Raw genomic sequence first — 24,009 nt, forward strand, 5'->3', positions numbered from 1 at the left:
GCATTGATTAGGGGAGGTACAATACAGCCAAAGTTCAATGAACGTGGCCTTTGCCACTTCTGCTTATAACAGGTAAACACAAATGGCATACACAAATCTGCACACCATACATGATAGAGATAAGTTTCCTTGAGGACCTCACTGAAATAAATCCGTTACGCTGCATCACCATGTCTGTTAGCCTTTTTAACATGTCAGAGAGATGTGTGTTAAAGGTGCCACTTGCACATTAGAAAAATAAGGGGGGGGGGTACAAATTATGTAACAATTGCAAGTGAGCAACTTGGTGTGACAAGGTGTGCTTGCTTTACGGCCCTCAACTTCTATGCGACAACATATCTTTTCAAGCTTCCTCCTATACTCAATTTTCTGCTGTTTTCCTTTCTTCTTCTCAGGCTGTCCATGCAAAAGGTGGCCCGCTGGACAATTGCTGGGGGTTTATAGACGGTACAGCACGTCAAATTTGTCGCCCGACAGTTGAGCAGCAAGAACACTTTCAGGGCACAAGAGGCACCACGTGCAAAAGTATCAGGCTGCGATGTGCCCAAATGGAATCATTTGCCAACTGGATGGGCCTTTCAAGGGGCGGCGTCATGATGTGGGAAAGTGCGCATAACCTGAAAGCTTGAGGAACTGTGCACATGTAGTTGGAGAGCTAATTAAAAAAGTTATGGGGTTTTACGTGACAAAACCACGATCCAATTATGAGGCACGCCGTAGTGGGGGACTCTGGAAAACTTGGACAACCTGAAGTTCTTTAACGTGCACCTAAATCTAAGTACACAGAGGTTGTTGAATTTAGCCCCCATCGTTTGAGAGGTAATTGACTTTCTGTATTAATTTATTTGGAGTATGCCTTCAGACATTGGCACCAAATTTGCCAATCTTTTGATTTGTTTCATGGTGAAGTAGCTGCTTTCACTTACAATAACTGAAAAGCCCTGAACTAAGTTTGTCGGCATTTGCAGAGCCCATTGGTTTTCTTTCTGGCTTGTGCACTGCTTGCTGTACTCAGCTACAGAATTGCAGATCTTTGTGATATCAAAGTTTTCCCGTAGATGCTTGGCCTGACAGCTGAAATACATGGACAGATCATAAAAAAGAGCTACTTTCCAGCTCATGATTTGCAAAAATAGTGCATCACTGTTGTATGAGAATTAGTGAGGCAACCACTGGGTTGCGACAACCTAAAAAGACGTGCAAGTAGAAAGAGGGAAACAGGCATCAGGTCGTGGACAATTTGATGCTGGGAAACCGTATCTGCACATGTGTGTCATGCTTTGGCTGTAGCAATTAAACTTATAGCATGGTGAAGCAATGTGCCACTTTTTCTCAGCAGTAATAAAATAGTTGTTGGAGTAATCGTTTGCTGGCAGACATATTGATGGACCATACAAAAGTACATGCATCCTCTGCACATTAACGCCTTGACAAGCTTAACATTTGGCTCCGAAACAACGCACCAAGCAGAATGTCACGTTGCAACCGCAATGTGTCTTCAAGTCAAATCAAAGAAGGTTTATTATTTACAAAGGTGGTACATATTGGGCTGAATATACATGAGGCGGTCCCATAACTCTAGGCTGTAAGGGAACCTCCAGTTATGAGGTGCATGAAAAGATGTAAGCAACTGTGATCATAAATTAGCGGCGATCAGTAAGCTCAACTGTTAAACATAATTCACGTACAACAAAATGGTAATAGCAAACATGACAACTATCAACTGAACCGCATATTAGAAACATGATTAGTTTTTTTTCTTAAATGTAACAAAGGATGCACATAGTTACAAATCATTGGGCAAGTTATTGTAAAATGCTACAGCTGCAAATTAGGCCGTGTGTTGTCCATAGTTACTGCATAGGTTTGGTAGCAAGAAGTTGTTATTGAAAGCAGGCCCGGTGTTATTGTAATCATAAAGGTTTACCTTGTCAAATACATTAAGTGGAATGAGGTTGTTTCTTGTCTTGAATAGCGTGATTATTACGTATATTTAACCGTAAAGCATAACCATAATATTTAACCTTAAGGCGATCAAGGAAGGATTTTATCTCCTGAAGGAGTGCAAATGTGCTCGCTGAGAAAGGAGTGAAGGTTATTACCCAGATAGATATGTATTACTCCAGGATGATACACAGTAAGCAATATGACTGTGAATGAAGGCATAATACAACGATAGCAAAGTATGATGGCTAAAGTAATGTCGCGCATTGATTAGGATTCTTATCCCATAGGTTGTTTTTAGTTTCAGGTGCAAAATATGTTTATTTTACATGGAGTATAAAATTACACCTAGGAAGGAACATTGCTTAACAGCATATAATTTAAGTGGTTTAACAAAATTTCTGGAGAGTTGGTTAAAGTTTTGAGGGGTGGAGTTGAAGATCATAAATGCAGTTTTAGATGGATTTATGGGATGAGGTATTATAGCTGACATTAAGAGGAAAAAATGGAGCCGGGCAGGCCATGTAATGAGTAGGATGGATAACCGGTGGACCATTAGAGTTTCAGCGTGGATACCAAGAGAGGAGAAGCGCAGTCGAGGACGGCAGAAAACAAGGTGGGGTGTAACCAGCCTGTTCTATTGCTTGCCTGAAGTCAAGTGTTGCCCCGATTCTATTGGAAAATATCTTGGTGAATATTCTATACAATACTGAAAGCAAGCTAATGGGCCTATAAATTTTGAATTCTCTAATGTCTCCCTTCTTATGGATTAGTATAATATTGGCATTCTTTCAATTAATTATACGTTACTTTAAGCCAAACATATGACTTCTGTAGTTTTACGTACCAAATCCCCAATTTGATTATTGGGCGCGCTGTAGTTTGGGACTAAGGATTAATTTTTACTACCAGGTGATCTCTAACGTGTGCCCAGTGCATGGGACATGGACATTCTTGCATTTTCGCCCCCATCGTAATGTGGCTGCTGTTGCTAGGCTTTGCTTCCGCAACCGCGGTCCATAAGCGAGTTCTTGGCATTAACGTTACGTAAACATCACTATCGACACATACCAGCACCTCTTTAGTTTGTTGGCCACCATCTGGTGGAGTACTCAGATGAAAAAACATATACTGAACTCCCTCGTTTACTAAAACATCTAAAAAAGTTCCCGAGTTATACGCTCTCAAGACGTTCACCAAAGTATACTCGGGTGACGCCAGAGATGGGCTGTTACCACAGCTGCAACAAAATAGCATATTTGATTAACTGTACTTCCTGCTACATAATGTTTCCAAGAACATCTGTTTAACGTCTTCGCGTAGACCAAGACGTCTATAGCCGTTTGTAGCCGTTTCGAGTTTTCAAGATGTCATGTGTTTCGTGGGATCGGAGCACGCATGCGTTACTGGCGCAAAACGAGTATCAAAGCAACAGATGCAGCGGCACGTTCTAATCTTGGCGGCGATTATAGGCTATCTTTCATGAATGACATTTCCTTGTCACTTAATCTGGTGACGGAGTGCTCACGCACAAATTTACTGCTCTTTTTATTACTTGATATTGAGAGATTATTGAAGTTCAGGCTATCGGAATAGTGAAACGTGTTAGCGCCCCGTCGGCCGACTTGTTAGATAAGGAGACGGCCTTTTTGGATGGCTGAATCGGGATGATGTGGCGCCACTGTGCATGGGTTAAATAGGCGGCTGTTTCATGGAAATAATTTGTTGAAGTTAGCACACTGTGTTGTCGCCCTCCTTTCCCTGTCGGCTGGCGCCAAATATGCTTTCATAAATATAGGATGATAATGATGATGATGATGACCTTTTCACTAAAATGATCCGTAGCGGTTGCACAATTTCGCCAATAAGATTCTCCCACCCCATGAAGAAACCTTGAAATGGAATAAATTACTTTGGAATCACGTTTGTGTGCTGCGTTTATGTGGTCTACTTCTTCGACGAAACTTTTCACTTGATAAATGTAGGTGATGAAAACATCAGAGCTTCCATCTACCTTACAGGCATTCAATAAGTTCCCTACTTTCACATAGTCAACTCCTAATTTTGCTGCAATTGAATCATTTTTTTAATCACTTATCACTATGGATGATGCATCCACGCACACAGATGCGGCTGTACTCTTCAATTTTTTGCACACCAGAGGTGTTGCTGCAAACAAGTTCCGCGAAGTCATGTGAAGGCACCTGGTGTTCAAGGAGTTCTACTTCACGCGCTTCCTCTTTTTGGTGAGCAAACACAGTTCACCGTCTTTTGATGCCATGGACAGAAGTTAGTTAAATTGAATTTATGGGCGCAAAAGCGGCTACGGCTATGCTGCGCCAGACACAGGGTGATAAAATTTCCTTCGTATATGGAGCATACACTGTAGTAATTATAGCTTACTTAAAAACCTTGTTTCGTCAAGGAAACTTCCATTGGAGTTTTACAAGACTTCAGACTCATGAAATAGTCACACATTGTCACAATAGTATCAACACCTGAGCACAGCCAAACGCAGATGCTAATTCATAAACTAGAGCTAAGCTTCGGCTTGTGCTGGTACCAGCATATTGTATGCTTTTCGGGGGATTTGTTGGTATAACTGCTGAAATACTGTTATTAAACAGTGAAATAAATGTGCTGTGTGTATCTTGTCAACCTCTTACTGTACCTAGAGTGCTATTAAGTTAATAAAAAGTATCTGTGCTTGTGATCCTGTAAAATGTCACTCATGACTGCATTTATCCTGTGAAATTGCACTCAATGTGACTACAGTTTTGCTCAGGTCATTAAAACACTTAAAGCCACACAATTGTTCATTGCTTTGCTACAAGCTGTTCTTGACTCTGTAATGTGGAAATACAGTTCCAGAATGAAGAAACATGCAGCAACGTGTTCATCTTTATTTCTGGCCATAGTGGGTAGATTAGTACAAAAACAAAACGAAAATAAATGCTATTTTGGTTGAAAGGTAATTAATTTGCATCTACAGCCAAAATTTTCCTTCTGCCCATCAAAACCGACTATGGACTTCGCTTTGAGTTAGCGTAGCATATATGACAGGTCGGGCAAAGCAATACAACGCAACACCAAATGTGGGTATAGACCTTTTCGCTGTTTAGAAACATGCGCCCTCCCCGCAGGGGCGTCTGCGTCAGCAGGCGTTTGGTGTGTTGCGACACCACGGACCCGAGCACACGAGGGTTGGCCCCTCCCGCGTCTAACCGTGCGCGGCTTAGCCGTGTCCGGGGAAAAGGGGATCCTGGGGGTTGAGCCAATTCCGGGTGTTTGGACCTTTACGGCCCCCCGGCGGAGGCAACACACCCCTTTGGCCTCGGCTTCACGTAGACGGCACCCCCGGACTGACCCACCCGGGGGAAATCGGCAGTCGCCTTTTCCTGTCTTCCTCTCCAATCTTCGTCGTTCTCTCCCGCTTTCAATCTTTCCTGTTTTCTCCTCTCTTCTATTTACTTCCGACTTTCCAGGCAGCGAGGGTTAACCTTGTGTGGTGCAACCAACCTTGGCTGTACATATTTGGTTATAGTAGTGGCGTACAGCTGGCGTTTTGCAGGACCTGTCTTTTCCAGGTCCTGCAGCGTCCCCTCGTTGGGCTCCATGGTGGGTGGCTGGCGTCGCTGCCGAAAAATTCTATACATATGGCTGAACTATTCCCGCCACTCCCTGATCGCCGTCTGAAAAGAGGGCGCACCGAAGATGTGTTCCAGTTTTTTGGACGCCAAACACAGAATTTCCCCCGATTTCATGTAATTCACTCTGAAAAGTCAGACACATCAGTACGTACAATTTCACCTTTCCTTGTCTCAAAGTCTTTGACTGATATTTTTGGAACAGGCTACAAAGCATCCAGGATGGCAAGCGGGGATCTCCTCTTGGAACTCCGTGATCTCAAACAATACGAGGAACTGCCCAATCTAGTGTCATTTGGAGATGCCCAATTAACAGTAACCCCACACCGTACTATCAATACCACCCGTGGCGTTGTCTCAGATGATGACCTGTTGCAGCTGAGTGAGGCTGAACTCCTTGAGGGTTTCAGTGATCAGAATGTCATCAATGTTAAATGGATTAAAATGAGGCGAGATGGCAAAGAACTCCTGACCAAACACCTAATACTTACTTTCAACTCAAGTGTCCTGCCCGAGTCCATCAAGGCCGGGTACATCAAGCTTCGTGTTAGGCCATACGTGCCAAATCCTCTTCGATGTTTCAAATGCCAGCGGTTCGGCCATAGTTCGCAGAACTGCCGAGGCCGCCAAACCTGTGCGAAATGCAGTGCTCACGAACACTCCTCCGAGTCTTGTGAAGGTTCTCTACATTGTGTTAACTGTGATGGGGAGCACGCCGCATACTCGCGGTCGTGCCCATCTTGGAAAAAAGAAAAGGAAATAGTGACAATTAAGGTAAAAGAAAACATAACTGTCAAAGAGGCACGAAGGCGGGTTACCTACCTGTCTAAAACCAGCTTTGCCGATGTGACGCGTCAGGGGGCAGCGTCGCAGCGGCTTCCGGCTGCTGTCCGGCCCATGCGTAGTGAGCCGGCGGTTAAGCCATCTGCCCCCTCGGCGACTGCAGCTAGCGCTGCTCCGCCACCCCCGCAGAAGGGGCCATCCACCTCTGGGCTGGTGGCCTCCAAGGTCTTGTCTCTCGAGACGAGGCCTTCACTGCGAAAAAACCGCTCTCAAGAGCGGGTGTCCAGCGCTCCGCAAGAGCCGATGGACACATCTTCCAACCAGACGGCGCAGCCAGCGCCAAAGGAGCGGCGAGAATCTCTCGACCACTCCAAAAAAGAAAAAGCCCGCATCACAGGGCCCGACAAGGGCTCTGTAAGTTAAGTTAGTGTTTTTACACGAGACACACAGCACAAACATCGTTTCCAACATGGCCACACAGATACTACAGTGGAACGTCAGAGGACTACTTCGTAACTTCGACGACATCACAGAACTCATACATAAATTTAATCCGAAAGTGCTGTGTGTCCAAGAAACACACTTAAAACCTACACAGTCCAACTTTCTCAAGCAATATGCCATTTTCCGTAAAGATCGTGACAACGCTTCTGCATTGTCCGGAGAAGTAGCCATAGTTGTAAATAAGTCTGTTGCTTGCCAACAGTTTGCCCTTCACACGCCTCTCGAGGCTGTATCTGTGCGAGCAATTTTATTCAACAAGCTTATAACGATCTGCTCCATTTACATACCACCCAACCATCACCTCACTAAAACGGAATTTTACAGCCTCATCGACCAGCTCCCAGAACCATACATTATCACTGGTGATTTTAATGCTCATCATACCCTTTGGGGAGATTCTCGATGCGACGCGAGAGGTCGACTCATTGAAAACTTCCTTGTTAACTCCGGTGCGTGCCTCTTCAATAAAAAGGAACCAACATATTACAATATCCATCATAGTTCATATTCATCAATAGACCTGTCAATTGGCTCTGCCTCACTTTTCCCTGACTTAGAATGGCATGTAATTAAAAACCCATTTGGAAGTGATCATTTCCCAGTAACCCTAAACTTAGTAACCGAACATGACTCTCCTCCCCATGTCCCTCGCTGGAAACTGGCCTCAGCTGACTGGGAATGCTTTAGGGAATCCACGTACTTATCACGAGATTTTATAAATAATTTTACTATAGATCATGCCGTATCATATTTTACTGCTTTTATCATTGACGCCGCTGAGAAGTTCATCCCTCAAACATGTGGCACTTCATTTAAAAGACGGGTCCCCTGGTGGAATAACGATTGTAGACAGGCACGAAGGAGACAGAATAAAGCTTGGGGCAAACTACGTGAATGTCCTACAGCTGAAAACCTCATAGAATTTAAACATGTTAAATCCCAGGGAAGAAGGACGCGAAGACAGGCTAAGAGGGCAAGTTGGGAAAGGTTTCTCTCAGGTATCAACTCGTATACTCAAGAGGCAAAAGTATGGGACAGGCTAATGAGGCTAAAGGGAAAAGAAATCCATCCGTTGCCGCTAGTGAACGACAAAGCGAACAGCTTGGAAGACCAAGCTGACGCTCTTGGCGAACACTTCGAGCGCGTGTCTAGTTCAAATAATTATTCCGAGGCATTCCTTAAGCACAAACAAATCGCAGAACGCAAGGCTATTGACCGCAAATGCAGACAGAACGAACCCTATAACATGCCTTTTAACATCGCCGAATTGAGAGCCTCCTTGGCTGCATGTCGGAGCTCTGCACCTGGACCCGACAGGATCATGTAAGACATGATCAAACACATTCACAGTGATACCCAAATAACGCTACTCGCACTTTTCAATGCTATATGGGCTGCCGGGTACCTACCTACTGCATGGAAAGAATCCCTTGTCGTTCCGATTCTGAAACAAGCTAAAGACCCCAAATTAGTAACAAGTTACGGCCCAATAGCCCTCACAAGTTGTATCTGCAAACTCTTTGAAAAAATGATCAATCGTCGCCTTTTACACTTCCTTGAGTCAAACAAAATCCTTGATCCATATCAGTGCGGCTTCAGAGAAGGACGGTCTACAACGGACCATCTCGTGCGCATCGAAGCAAACATTCGTGATGCCTTCATACATAAACAATACTTCCTATCCGTGTTTCTCGATATGGAAAAGGCGTACGATACGACCTGGCGTTACGGAATCCTACGCGATCTGTCGGCAATGGGCATCCGCGGTAATATGTTAATTATTATTGAAAGCTACCTACACAACCGCACATTCCGGGTTAAAATAGGTAATGCACTGTCGCGTCCATTTATACAGGAAACTGGTGTACCCCAAGGAGGTGTGCTCAGCTGCACACTGTTTATCGTGAAGATGAACACGCTTCGTGCCTCACTACCGCCAGCTATTTTTTATTCTGTCTACGTAGACGACATACAAATAGGTTTGAAATCCTGCAACCTCACAGTCTGTGAGATACAAGTACAACAGGGCTTGAACAAAGTGTCCAAGTGGGCAGACGAAAACGGATTCAAGGTGAACCCCCACAAAAGCTCTTGTGTTCTTTTCACCAGGAAGAAAGGGCTTGTTGCAGATCCCACTATCGAAATGTATGGACAACGAATACCTGTCAACAAAGAGCACAAGTTCCTAGGCATCATACTTGATTCTAAACTTACTTTCATTCCACATATAAAATATCTCAAGGTGAAATGTCTAAAAACAATGAACTTACTAAAAATTTTATCTCACACATCCTGGGGTAGTGACAGGAAGTGTTTAATGAATCTTTACAAGAGTCTCATTTCATCACGACTGGACTACGGTAGCGCGGTATATCACTCTGCCGCCCCTAGTGCGCCGAAGATGCTGGATCCCGTCCACCATCAAGGTATCCGCCTGGCCACTGGCGCTTTCAGAACAAGTCCCATTGAAAGTTTATACGTCGAATCAAATGAGTGGTCACTCCATCTGCAGAGAACATACACCAGCCTCACATATTTCCTTAAAGTCCGCTCTAATCATCAGCATCCATGTTTTAATACCGTTAACGATATGACGTGTGCTACACTTTTTGGTAATTGTCCCTCTATAAGACAGCCTTTCTCACTGCGTGTCAGGGAGCTTAGCGAAAAAATGGATATCCCACTCCACGAACATCGCCTAATGCCTTCAGCCAAGCTGTTACCACCTTGGGAGTGGCAGGTGGTAGCATGTGATATTGTCACGAAGATAGCAATCGAGACCTTGGCAAAACGGTGTTCTTTGCAACATAGGCTTACACTCGGAGAGCGCGCGCTTCAGAACGCACTTCGTCGTTCTCGTTGCAGCGATCGGCGGCCGCAGATGCCAGCCTATCTCGCGTCATTTCTCCCTTTCCAAAAGCGACCGTCCCGGTCGGCTGGGTAGAATAAAGTTCATAAGGGGCAAGACAGCTCTAATGGCAAGTGTGGTCACAGCAAACGGAGGATAACCACACAACACTGCGTAGGACGGCGAAGGGTTTGAAAGGTGCACTTCACTCGCGGGTGTAGTACGGCTTCATCCGTACTACGTGTACAACTTCGGGGCGGGGACGTCGTCGGCTCAAGCGAGGATCAACACTTTGGGGCAGTATCTCGTAATTCACATCGCTAAGCCGGCGCACAACCTCGTATGGTCCGAAGTATCGTCGCAACAATTTCTCCGAGAGCCCACGGTGACGGACAGGTGTCCACACCCACACGTGGTCACCGGGGTTGTACTGGACATTCCGTCGGCTCTGGTTGTAACGACGGGCGTCGGTACTCTGCTGGCTACGGATGCGGTTCCGAGCAAGCTGGCGAGCTTCTTCTGCTTTCTGGATAAAGTCATCAGCGCCCTCGCTTGCCGTGGTGCCGTCGTCTACTGGAAGCATGGCGTCTAAAGGTGTCGTGACGCGACGTCCATAGACAAGTTCAAATGGGGTGAGCTGGGTGGTCTCCTGCACAGCTGTATTATAGGCAAATGTCACGTATGGCAAAATTTCGTCCCATGTCTTGTGCTCTACATCAACATACATCGAGAGCATATCGGCCAGTGTTCTGTTAAGGCGCTCTGTCAATCCGTTTGTTTGGGGGTGATAAGCCGTGGTTTTCCGATGGTTGCTGTGCGTCAACGTGACCACCTCTTGTATTAAATCAGCTGTAAATGCTGCACCGCGATCAGTAATGAGGACAGCGGGTGCACCATGGCGCAGTACATAGTTGAGGACGAAAAACTTGGCGACTTCAGCAGCAGTTGCCCGGGGTACAGCTTTGGTCTCGGCGTAACGGGTTAGGTAGTCGGTGGCGACAATTATTCATTTGTTTTCCGAAGATGACGTAGGGAATGGACCTAGGAGATCCATGCCCACTTGTTGGAACGGCGCTGGAGGTGGGTCCAGAGGTTGGAGGAGACCTGCGGGCTTGACGGGTGGTACTTTACGCCTCTGGCAGTCACGACAGGTTTTCACATAGTGCTGAACAGACGAAAATAGCCGTGGCCAGTAGTATCGCTGGCGTATGCGTGCTAGTGTTCTGGTGAAGCCTAACTGTCCAGCACAGGGGTCGTCGTGACATGCCTGCAAGACTTCTTGGCGCAATGCCGTAGGGACGACGAGAAGGAACGTTTCCTGACTGTTTTCAAAGTTTTTCTTATAAAGGACATTGTTCCGCAGGCAGTACGATGTCAGTCCTCGTGATAGCGGTCGTGGGATAACAACGTCAGCTCCTTGAAGATACTGGATAAGCGCAAGCAGGTCTGTGTCCGCACGTTGTAGGTCAGCCATCCGCACCGTGTCAACGACACCAAGAAACGGCAAATCTTGCTCCAAATCTGATGATGTCAGTGGAATCGGAGCACGTGACAGGCAGTCAGCGTCGCTGTGCTTTCGTCCAGATCGGTAGACGACAGTTATGTCATACTCCTGTAGGCGGAGACTCCAACGAGCGAGGCGGCCTGATGGATCCCTGAGATTGGCAAGCCAACAAAGTGAATGGTGGTCGCTGACCGCTCGAAATGGCCGGCCATACAGGTAGGGTCGAAATTTACTGATGGCCCAAACGACTGCCAAACACTCCTTTTCAGTGGTCGAGTAGTTAGCCTCTGCCTTTGTGAGACTACGGCTCGCGTAAGCGATTACACGTTCCGTACCGTCTTGCCACTGAACAAGAACGGCTCCGAGACCAATGTTGCTGGCGTCCGTGTGGATTTCAGTTTCAGCGTCATCGTCAAAATGCGCGAGCACCGGAGCTTTTTGCAGTCGTTCGCGTAATTCTGTGAAAGCCTGTTCTTGTTCTTCCGTCCACAGAAAAGGCACATCGTGGCGTGTTAATCTCGTCAAAGGCTCAGCTATTTTGGAGAAACTTTCAACGAAACGACGGTAGTAGGCGCAGAGTCCTAAAAACCTCTGAACAGCCTTCTTATCTGTGGGACGAGGGAACTCAGCAACGGCAGCCAACTTCTCAGGGTCTGGCCGAACGCCCTGGGGGCTAACCACGTGTCCCAGAAACTTGAGTTCCTGAAACCCAAAGTGGCATTTTTCAGGCTTGATGGTGAGGTTTGCCTTGCGGATAGCATCAACAATGCTCTTCAGCCGAGCCAGGTGTTCATCGAACGTGCTTGAAAACACAACGACGTCGTCCAGGTAGACGAGGCATGTCTGCCACTTCAGTTCAGCGAGTACAGTGTCCATCATTCGCTGGAATGTGGCGGGAGCGGAACACAGGCCGAATGGGAGGACCTTAAATTCGTACAGCCCGTCAGGTGTCACGAATGCAGTTTTCTCGCGCTCGTCGACTTCGATCTGCCAGTACCCTGACTTAAGATCTAACGAGGTAAAGAACTGGGCATGACGTAGACGGTCCAAGGCGTCGTCAATCCTTGGCAGAGGGTAAACATCGTGCTTGGTGACTTTGTTAAGCCGTCTGTAGTCGACACAGAAGCGTAGTTTATTGTCCTTCTTTTTTACCAGAACAACGGGGGACGCCCACGGGCTTGTCGAAGGCTGAATCACGTCATCGTCCAGCATTTCTTTAACCTGGCGTTTAATCGCCTCTCTTTCCATTGGCGACACGCGATATGGATGCTGACGAACTGGGCGCGCCGATTCCTATGTGAAAATACGGTGTTTCGAAACGGAGGTGCGCTGAACTTTAGATTCTGTAGAGAAGCAGCTAGAGAATTCGCTCACGAGGCCTAATATGCGTTGCTTCTGTTGTTCCGACAAACCGGCATTAATGTGAATGCGGCTGAAAAGCGTGGTAGCATCTGTCACGTCTGGGGAAGTCACCTCTAAAGTGCCGACGTCGGAGAAGTCCGCAATTTGGTTGAGGAAGGCGACAGCCGTGCCTTGAGGGACGTGCTGAAACTCGTTGCTGAAGTTCGTCAGAAGAACTAGTGACCGCTTGCTCTGCAACTGAACAAGGCCTCGAGCTATGCAGATATACCGTTCGAGCAGCAGCGGAATATTTGCCTCAGCAATGCCCTCACTGTCGTCGAAAGCGTCGCAGGTTACAAGGGTTAATACGCTGCTCCTCGGCGGTAACGTGACGTTGTCGTCGACGATGCGCAAGGCGTTGTCATGACTGTCGTACTTGTTGCTTGCTATGGCATGCGCTGTCGAAAACGTTACCCGCGACTCTTGCAAATTAATGATGGCTCCATTAGCCTGCAGGAAGTCCATCCCAAGGATCAACTCTCGCGAACAACTCGGCAGGATAACGAAATCTCCGACGTACGTAAAGCCGCGAATATTCACTCGTGCTGTACACCTGCCCCCGCAGGGGCGTCTGCGTCAGCAGGCGTTTGGTGTGTTGCGACACCACGGACCCGAGCACACGAGGGTTGGACCCTCCCGCGTGTAGCCGTGCGCGGCTTAGCCGTGTCTGGGGAAAGGGGGAGCCTGGGGGTTGAGCCAATGCCGGGTGATTGGACCTTTAAGGCCCCCCAGCGGAGGCAACACACCTCTTCGGCCTCTGCTTCACATAGACGGCACCTCCAGACTGACCCTCCTGGAGGAAATCGGCAGTCGCCTTTTCCTGTCCCCCTCTTCAATCTTTTGTCTTTTTCTCTCACTTTTCCATCTGTCCTGTCTCCTCCTCACTTCTTCTCACTTCCAAATTTCCGGGCGGCAAGGGTTAACCGTGTGTAATGTATCCAGTCTTGGGTATGTACATTAGGTTATAGTGGCGGTGCATAGCTGGCGTCTGCAGGTTTCGCGTAACCTGTAGCGTCCCCTTGTTGGGCTCGGTGGTGGGTGGCTACCACCGCCGCCGAACTTTGAAACCATGTTATGGCAGAAGCGTTCCCCCGACTTTCAGATCGGCCTCTGAAAAGAGGTCGCACCGATGCAATTTTCCAATTTACCCTCCGAACCGACCTAGACACCTTCCCTAAGTACCATGTCCTTCATAGTGAAGGCAACACAAGCGTAAGAAAACTCTCACCCTTCCTTGTATCGAAATGCCTCGTAAACACGATTGGACCTGACTACAAAGCCACAAAGATGGCTAGCGGAGACCTCCTCCTCGAACTGAAAAAGAAAGACCAAGTTGAAAAGCTCGCCCAACTCACCAGTGTCGGTGACATTAACGTCACAATCTCTCCACATCGCTCGCTCAACACAAGCAGGGGAGTAATATCAGAAGAAGATTTCCTAAACCTTAGTGACGAAGAGCTCCTCGAAGGGTTCCAAGATCAAAACGTAATTAAGGTACAAAGGATTACACTCAGACGAAACGACCAACAAATCCCCACAAAACACGTGATACTAACATTTGGAACTAGTACTGTGCCCACATCACTCGAAGCAGGATACCTAAGAATCAACGTCCGACCGTACATACCGAACCCTAGGCGGTGCTTCAAGTGCCAGAGGTTTGGACATGCATCACAATCATGCAGAGGAAAAGAAACATGCGCGAAGTGTAGTGCCAACGACCATCCTTCTGACAACTGCAATGCTCCTGCACATTGTGCCAATTCTAAGGGAGACCATCCAGCCTACTCACGGAGTTGCCCTTGCTGGAAAAAAGAAAAAGAAATAATTGCAATCACCGTAAAAGAAAAAATTTCATTCTATGAAGCGAGGAAAAGGTTGGGACACTTACCTCAACTTAGCTATGCCAGTGCGGCGCGGCAGGGGGCAGCGCCACACCGGTTTCAGGAGTCTACAGGGTCTGCGCGCGGCACTCCTGCAGAAACTCCATCCGCCCCCTTGGTGGTAGCAGCCAGTGCTGCTCCATCATCATCGAATACGGGCCGGCAGACCGCAGTGTCGCAGGGCCCAAAGTTGAACCGAACTCCACGGCCCGAGACACGCGTTTCGGCGCCTGGCTCTCGATCGTCCAGCGCCTCGGAGAAGGCGATGGAGGTCGACCCAAAAACCCCGGCGTCATTGACGCCAAAAGATCCGCGCTCCCTGGAGCGCAGCAAGAAGGACAGACTTCTTGTAACTGCGCCGAAAAAGGGACAGGTAACCTGAACGGCTACCGCCCTTGATTAGAGTAGTGATCTTTCTATTACATGTCACCTATCACTTTTTAGCTCACACGCACATAAGTAAACATTTTTATTTGTCTTACAATGGCTTTCATCATCCATTGGAACTGTAGAGGCCTGATTCATAATCTAGGTGACATCAAAGACATTATAAATAAGCTATCGCCAGTTGCACTCTGCCTTCAAGAAACGAACTTAGGCCCCAAAAATACACAATTCTTGAAAGGTTTTACTGTCGTACGCAAGGACCGCGAACACTCCAGCCGTCTGTCAGGAGGAGTCGCCATAGTAGTGCAGGGCGGTACTCCTACACGAAATGTCCAATTAAATACATCTCTCGAGGCTGTAGCGGTCACCGTTCTGTCTCATAAAACCATCACCATTTGTTCACTATATCTTCCACCCCATACCTATTTTACTAGTAAAGATTTAGAAAATTTAACAGACCAGCTGCCGGAGCCTTTTGTTTTAGTTGGAGATTTTAATGCTCATTGTACTCTTTGGGGCAGTGGCAAAACTGACCCAAGAGGGCAGCTCATTGAAGATTTTATCCTGTCAAATGATATCTGCCTCTTAAACTCGGGTGCATCAACGTATTTTTCACCTACTTCACGCACTTTTAGTTGTTTAGATTTAGCTTTTTGTTCACCATCTCTTTTTAGCGATCTTAAATGGGAAGCCCTCGACACGCCATATGGTAGTGATCACTTGCCCGCAATCATAAAAATCTTACCATCACCACCAACCCTAGGCATTAAGCCACGCCGGTGGAAACTGCAGCTTGCTGACTGGCCAGTTTTTATGGAACATGCTAAACTGGAAATGGTCTTCTCACCAGAACTGAGCGTTCACGAACTCAATAAAAAGTTCGTTGAGGTTATAATCCCAGCCGCAGAAACAGCAATACCTCAGTCATCCGGTATTTTGCGCAAAAGACTAAATCCCTGGTGGACAGACGACTGTACCAAAGCTAAAAAACAACAAAATAAGGCCTGGGGAATCTTACGAAGGTATCCAACCTATAACAACCTCCTAGCCTTTAAACAGGCCAAAGCCAAAGCAAGATTTGTTCGGCGTCAGGCAGAGAAATCGTCATGGCAAAAATATGTATCTTCAATTAATAGTTCAGTCACATCTAAACAAATGTGGGACCGGGTTAGAAAATTTAAAGGAGAGTACACATCATACACAATACCACTACTTACAAGTCCAGGCACCCAAACAACACTAGAAGACCAGGCCAACTTATTAGGCGAACACTTTTATAACATCTCAAGCTCAGCAAATTACTCAAACACATTTTTAAAATACAAAGAGTCGGCTGAGAAACAGAGACTTCCCACTACCGGTGCTTCAATGGAACTATATAATGACACTCTTACAATGCAGGAATTAAACAGAGTTCTTTCGGCCGGTAAAAAAACAGCAACAGGTCTTGACCGGGTCCACTACACAATGCTGGCGCACTTATCTCAAGCATCGGTAAAGGCACTCCTTCAATTTTTCAACAAGATATGGCAATCTGGGGTAATGCCTACAGACTGGAAAAATGCAGTAGTAGTGCCTTTTCTAAAATCTGGCAAAACTGCATCATCCCCAAGCAGCTACAGACCCATTGCACTAACAAGTTGTCTAGCCAAATCATATGAGAGCATTATAAACGCGAGACTCACATTCATCCTTGAATCAAGACACCTAATAGACACGCACCAGTGCGGATACAAAAAGGGCTGCTCCACGACTGATCATCTCGTCCGACTAGAACATGAAATACGTGATGCGTTTCTACACAAACAACACTGTCTCGCGGTTTTCTTTGACCTAGAAAAAGCGTACGATACCACATGGCGATATGAAATTTTGAGAGACCTGGCTGATTTGGGCATTCGTGGCAGAATGTTAAACTGCCTATACGATTTCATGTCAAATAGAACATTTCAGGTACGCCTCGGCACAACACTTTCACGCACATTTACACAAGAAAATGGCGTCCCACAAGGTTGCATTCTCAGCACGACACTCTTCATAGTCAAAATGAACTCTGTAAACAAAATCATTCCATCGTCTGTTATGCATTCAATTTATGTCGATGATTTGCAAGTGGCTTGCCGCGCCTCAAACCTATCCACCTGCGAAAGACAGCTACAAATAACAATAAATAATCTCACACAGTGGGCCGACAAAAATGGTTTCCGCTTTTCAACCCACAAAACTGTACAGTGCTGTTTTCCCAGAAGCGTGGCTTACATTGCGATCCAGTTCTGACACTGGATGGCGCAACACTACCGGTCAAACGAGAGTACAAATTCTTAGGCGTAACATTTGACACAAAACTGAACTTCCTAGCCCACATTAACACAACGAAAATTAAGGCAAATAAAGCTATAAATATTCTCAAAGTGTTATCGCACAAGCACTGGGGATCTGACCGAATATGCCTACTACGTATTTACCGGTCCCTTGTGCGTAGCATTCTCGACTACGGCAGTGTAGTTTATGGTGCAGCCAGGCAATCCTACATTAAACGACTTGATCCAATTCACAATCTTGGCCTACGAATGGCGAGCGGTGCCTACAGAACATCGCCTGTCCTAAGTTTATACGTTGACTGCAATGAGCCTTCCCTACAGCACCGCAGAGCACTACTAACCCTCTCCTATGTACTGAGAATTCGGTCAACACCACAACATATATGCTACAAAATCGTAACACAATGCAACTCTCGGTTACACTACACAAACAAACCGAACATGATACGGCCACTTGTCTTACGACATGAGGAATACTGTCATATTTACAACATTCCTCATGAGGTCCTGCAGGTTGCTGAAAGGCCGCAAAGACTGGCCCCATGGTGCGATTTTACACAACTATGTGACTGGACACTAACGCACTTAAAGAAAAAGGACACCCCACAAGAACACATAATGCAAGAGTTCCGCACTATTCAAGACAAATATAAAGATCACACAGAATTTTACACAGATGGTTCAAAAACACAAGAATACGTGGGTGTGGGAACCGTAACAGAGAATTGGGAAAATAGCATTCGAATACATAATTCCGCTTCAGTCTTTACCGCCGAAGTTATGGCTGTATGGACGGCAGTAAACAAAGTTATCACCGACAAACAGAAGAGTGCTGTCATCTACACCGATTCGTTGAGTGCACTCAGAGCATTAAATTTAAAATCCGCCTGTGAACCGCTGCTTGGCGATATCTTGAACATGGTTGTGAATAACAAATACGGACGAACCATACGATTCTGCTGGGTCCCTAGCCATGTTGGGATACCAGGGAACGAATCAGCAGATAGATGCGCGGCCATGGCAGCGCACAAAGACCTAACACACACAAAACTTCCATATAAAGACAGTATCCGAGCAATTCGCAAAGCCCTGACATTAAAATGGCAACAAGAATGGGACTCCTGCATTAACAACAAGTTACACATAATCAAACCCCTGCTTGGCGAGTGGAAATCGTGCAGTCACCAGCAACGGTTCTATGAGGTGATCTTATGTCGACTTCGAATAGGGCATACACATCTGACACACAATTTCTTACTTCGAAAAGAAGATCCGCCAACTTGCGATAAATGTCATGAACCTCTCACAGTAATACACATTGTTATGACATGTCCACATATAGAAACACACAGACGGAAACTTTTGCAGAATCTGTATAACTCACACATACCTTTACACCCCGCCTCATTATTGGGAGATGATCCGCTAGTGCCATTCACTGACTTGTTCAAGTTTTTAGGTGAAGCCGGTTTTTTACATAGAATATATGGTAACGCAACTTTCGCTACATTAACATTTCATTTTTAATACCTTGTGGCTGGCGCAGCATGGCCTTTGTCGCTTTTGCGCCATTAAACCTGAATTAACTAACTAACTGTACACCTGCCCACGGGCTTTAAGAGGTGTCCTCCGGCAGTACGGACCTGCGACCCAGTCCACTGCGTGTAAACTTTTTTCAGTTTAGCGGCAAGTTCTCGGCTCATAACAGAGGTGTCCGCGCCAGTGTCGACTAAAGCTGTGACTTCTTCGTCGTCTATGCTGACTGGTATATCCGATGTTACGACGTGCCTTGGATCCCCTGAGTGCGTTTGAATGTCGGTCCGTTGTCGTCGCTGTCGTCGCTTGCGCCGTAATGGAGGATATTCGGTACATTCGGCGTCAGCGGCCTCACCTCCGGAGGTCGCTGAACTCAGTTTTCCCGGTTTGCAGGGCTGGGCGAACGGCGCCTAGGGGCGTCTCGACGGAAAGCAGGACTTGGCGACCGGTATCGTGATGGAGCCGGTGACGACGAGCGAGGCGCGTGCCTTGGCTGTTCGAAGAAATTGGGACGACTCGCCAGGAAGCTCTCAATTTCCACCGGACGCTCACCAGGTCGTGGACGCGGCGCATTCGGAGAGAACCCACGGAGACCCACGCGTCGGTAGGGACACGTCCTGTAGATATGGCCGGCTTCGCCGCAATGAAAACAGAGCGGACTGTGGTCAGGAGCGCGCCAGACATCACTCTTCCTTGGCCTGGACTCGTTGATAAACGGCGCATTACGACGGCTGAACCCGACTTCTGTCTGTTCCGTGGTGCGCACGACGTTTGATGTATTATACAGCGACGGACGTCGTACGGCTTCCGCATATGTCATCCTAACTTGCTCCTGCGGTTGTGGTGCCCCGAAGCGTTCAGGAACTTGGATGGCTTGCCTGATTTCGTCTCGCACCATCTCCGCCACAGAAAGTCGCGCGACCGGGGGCTCGACCGCCTGCATTTTTTGGAGTTCTTCTCTTATGACCGCTCTTATTAATTCTCTCGGGTCGCTGACGTCGCTTCCCAGTGTCACGTTAGGGACGCCACTCGAAATTGAAGTCACGTTTCGACTGTACTGCCTGGCGCGCTGTAGTAGTGCCCTTTCCATTGCAGTGGCTTCAGCGAGAAAGGCCGCAAGCGTAGTCGGTGGGTTGCGGATAAGGCCGGCAAAGATTTCCTGCTTTACGCCTCGCATTAGGTGTCGAACTTTTTTGTCTTCGGGCATTGAAGCGTCTGCACGTCTGAAGAGCCGAGCCATATCTTCAATGTATGTCGTGACGCTCTCATTAGGGGCTTGAATCCTTGCCTGCATCGCCAACTCCGCTCTCTCCTTTCTGTCGGCGCTGGTGTAGGCGGCAACTAACTGCTGACGAAATTCGTCCCACGATGTCAGTGTCGTCTCGTGGTTTTCGAACCACGTCTTTGCGGAATCCCCGAGAGCGAAGTACACATAACGCAGCTTGCGCTCTTGGGACCAATCGTTGAATTCGGCTACCCTTTCGAAGTGGTCGAGCCAGTCTTCGACGTCTTCAAGAGCACCTCCGTGGAACACATTGGGTGTTTGCGGCTGATGCAAAAGGACCTGTGTCGGCGCGGCAAGCGCAGCAGTAGACGGTTGGTGCATTGTCCTGGTAGGATCAGGTAGCAGACCGTGCTGTGGCTGGAGCCCCTGAAGACGACGGCTGGTACGGACGTGTACCGGGGTGAGCTCTGTCGGACTACGCACTGGCGACGAGTCAGGAGTACGCTGCGTCTCAGGCGATCGTATCATTTACCCCGCACCTCCACCAGAAAATGTCACGAAGATAGCAATCGAGACCTTGGCAAAACGGTGTTCTTTGCAACATAGGCTTACACTCGGAGAGCGCGCGCTTCAGAACGCACTTCGTCGTTCTCGTTGCAGCGATCGGCGGCCGCAGGTGCCAGCCTATCTCGCGTCAATATGTCCTTTGTAGAGGTTACAAAGCACGCTTCAGAGGTTGAAATCCGAATGCATTTCCTAGAATTACAGTCCAAGTACCCGGGCACAGAATTTTACACAGACGCTTCTAAATCACATGCCGGAGTATCCTATGCAGCCGTCGGCCCGTCCTTCTCGGAATCCGGCGTGCTTCACCAAGAAACAAGTATCTTTACGGCTGAGGCCTACGCAATATTGTCAGCTGTAAAGCATATAAAGAAATCAAAACTTCAAAAAACTATTATATTTACAGACCCTCAAAGCGTCGTAAAAGCCTTGAAGTCACCCTGTAAACAGAAAAACCCTATTCTCATTGAGCTCTATTCTGTTCTTTGTAGAGCATACGCAACTAACCAACATGTCATTATATGCTGGGTGCCTGGGCATCGAGGCATCGAGGGCAATGTTCTTGCCGACCAAATGGCCACATCAGTCACAACACCCGCTATTAACCCTACAGCTGCTGTTCCTGCAACAGATTTGAAACCTTTCTTGCGAAAGAAACTGCGAAGCCACTGGCAACGCTTGTGGGACGCAGAAACAAGTAATAAGCTTCATTTGATTAAGCCACAGTTAGGTTACTGGCCCTCCGTAACAAAAACACGACGAACTGATGTCCTATTCTGTCGTCTTAGAATAGGACACACCTACGGCACCCACAATTTTCTATTGAATGGTCATGATCCTCCAACCTGTGGTAGATGTGGTGACAGGCTCACCGTCCTCCACGTCCTCCTGGAGTGTCGGGAAGCCGAAAGAGAAAGAAACACTTTGCTCTAGCATATCGCTCTTGTGTTCCTCTGCATCCCGCCATGTTTCTTGGTAAAGAACCGCTCCTCAACACCAAAGCAGTCCTCGCATACTTGAAAGATGTGCTACATGTTATTAGCCCAGTAAGTTCGTAGCGCATCCTCACTCAAGAGGATGTTGCTGTGATAGTTTCTTTTATAGCACATGCCTACAAGCTCTTGTGTCTCAAGGGCTCTGTTTAGGCACTTGTGCTTCTGGCCAATTCCTGCATCTGTAATATTTTTGTAAGTCATATCATTCTTTTGCAATGTATATTCATGTCTATAGTACACATCATTAGTGATTGCCATAATCTTATTACGTATAGATTTTACGCTCTTTACAGCGACTGTTTTTAGGCCCCTTTACAGCCATGCCAAATCGAATGTTCATGTAATTGACTATTCATATACCAGAAACAAGTCATCACCATCGTCTTGGCGCTCTTTGGCCACATCTGGCCCTTGCGCCAATAAACCACACTAATCATCATCAACATGCGTCCTGGACGGCTTCCGGTTTGGTTCAATGACGTAGTCCGCTAACTATAGCGAGCAAGAAAGGCAGTGGCGGTGATAGAGATTAGCAGGAGTGCGCTTTGTGATCCGGCACAGTAGACTGACAAGGCCTGTGACCGGAAGTTTCTTGGGAGCGCACTATCGCTGATGCTATCGCGCGAGCGAAATCGTCTGTAGGTCCTTACCGATGGAGGTCTGGCCGCCGTCAGGATCCGCCGAAGCCGCAGCGAAGGCTCTCATAGCCCTTGACTTCATGTCTGCTGCACATAAAGTCCGCACCGACTAGGCTGTAGCAGAGCGCGTGTGAGCTGTGCTACTCGTTGCGTTGCTTTGTGCGGCGCTTTGGGGACGCTTTCGGTCCCTCATTTGCCGGTCCACGGCGCGCAGCTTGTAAGCCCATTCTCTGGCCAAGTCAGAGATGTGCTGCAGCAATTCCTCCCACTCGCCAACTACTTCTTCCACAACAGACCTATGTAAAAGCACAGAATTTCATGTTCGATGGTCCGGGGCAAAACAGTGTCTTTGAAGTAACGTACATAAGAGTATACTCACTTGGCACGGTTCGTAGTGTCCTTCCGGCGAAACTGTATCAGCAGGAGGTCGAATCTCTCCCTGACGCGGCGAGCTGAGCACAACTTGCACGTTTTAGCCTCAACAATTTTGGCGACTTCTTGCCACCTCATCGGGTCGCACACAGGGCGAATTTCGTTGACGACTACAGTACAGTACAGTACGACTACAGTAAGCTGCCGCCTGCAAGCACAAGCACTTACTTCCAAGTACAGAAGGGACAGCCTTTACATCTTGGGCTTCTTTAGGACATTCTTTCAAGGCTTGCGAGGCCAGTGTTGCTAAAGCAGCACAAGGACATCCGTTTGACTAAACGAGCAGAGATGTACAAAAGCACGATGAAGATTTGGTAATTGGGCAACAAGCTAGGTGCGTTGTTGACAAATTCAAGTCAAGTGTCTGAATAAAGAAGAAAGAATAAAGTGAGAAAGAATATGTTGAGGCTGTTATAAATTAAATGGTTACTGCCTGCGACTACATGTGCTGGAAATGTTCTTGGATTTGATGTGCTGATTAATGCACGAGTTGCGGGTATAGAAGCCATCAACACGATGTCATTTAAAGGTGTGATCCGGTGGATTATAATCCGAGCCTTATTGTAAACCTGCAGCCTTTCGAAATTCCTTCCAATGTGCTGCAAGAGGAATGGGTGAGCATGCAGTGGAGAACCATCTCGCTGCTTAGAGGTGCAGATGAACTTGTAAAATGCAGCCTTATCGCTCAAGTGATGCTCGGAATTCTTTCTGTACCGCATAGCAGTGGTGAATGGTGAATGCGAGCGGCAATTCAGTGAGGAAGACTTACTTGCACCAAGGTGCAAGCTTCTATGTCTGACAAGACGCTCGGACAGGCAAGGACATGGCAACATCATGGCAAGGACCATGTTATTCGCAGGTCTATTCCAACGTCTATTGAAGAGGCCAAGTGTGCCACAACAAAAATTTGGCAGCAGTGGTAACTGCAGCTTAGGACATGGCTTGGACTCTTGCAGTTACGTGTGCAGGCAGAAATCTGACTTGGTTTATCACTCCACTTCAAGTATTACATATACATATATAATGCATTTGGAAAACTCCTTCCCCAGGTTCCTGTAATGATATTATAATTATTTTAAGACTGCCCCCTCCCCGCTTAGATCTTTATAGTGCCTTGTCTGTGAACCTGGCAGGTATTACAATGTTTCTAGCTGTACACGGGATAGTAGCTTAATCAATGAGAAAGTTACTACCCTGTGTACAGCTACAAACATGGTTCTCGAACTGCACGCAGGGCATGGTCTTTAGCAGCTGTAATTCGTCGTGTATTATAATTACACCGAGATAACACTCACAGCAGTGAGTACAAATAAAAAGTTGGAGTTCTGCAAAACATATATTAGAATGCGAAGATAGAATGGAATATACAAATGCGAAGATACAACTCGCTAAAGGAC

At 47.2% G+C, this 24,009-nt stretch overlaps 1 protein-coding gene across 1 annotated transcript; it reads right to left on the reverse strand.

Moving 5' to 3' along the window:
* Positions 1–12,027: 12,027 nt before the first annotated feature.
* Positions 12,028–19,016, reverse strand: LOC125943095 (uncharacterized). The gene is made up of 2 exons (XM_049661466.1): positions 18,825–19,016; positions 12,028–13,184 (listed from the first exon to the last, which is right to left on the reverse strand). Exons 1-2 carry the CDS (start codon positions 18,923–18,925, stop codon positions 12,524–12,526), a joined length of 762 nt encoding a protein of 253 aa, XP_049517423.1. The 5' UTR covers positions 18,926–19,016; the 3' UTR covers positions 12,028–12,523.
* Between the last annotated feature and the right edge of the window lie 4,993 nt (positions 19,017–24,009).

The sequence above is a fragment of the Dermacentor silvarum genome, chromosome 2 (genome assembly GCF_013339745.2).
Source record: "Dermacentor silvarum isolate Dsil-2018 chromosome 2, BIME_Dsil_1.4, whole genome shotgun sequence".
NCBI classification, from domain to species: Eukaryota; Metazoa; Arthropoda; class Arachnida; order Ixodida; family Ixodidae; genus Dermacentor; species Dermacentor silvarum.

Coding starts and splice junctions, on each gene's coding strand:
- LOC125943095 (XM_049661466.1), bottom strand. CDS start 18,925: ATGAGCCGAGAACTTGCCGCTAAACTGAAAAAAGTTTACACGCAGTGG. Junction 13,185..18,824: donor CTCTTAAAGCCCGTGGGCAG/GTGTACAGTTAG, acceptor CTGCGGGGGCAG/GTGTACAGCACGAGTGAATA.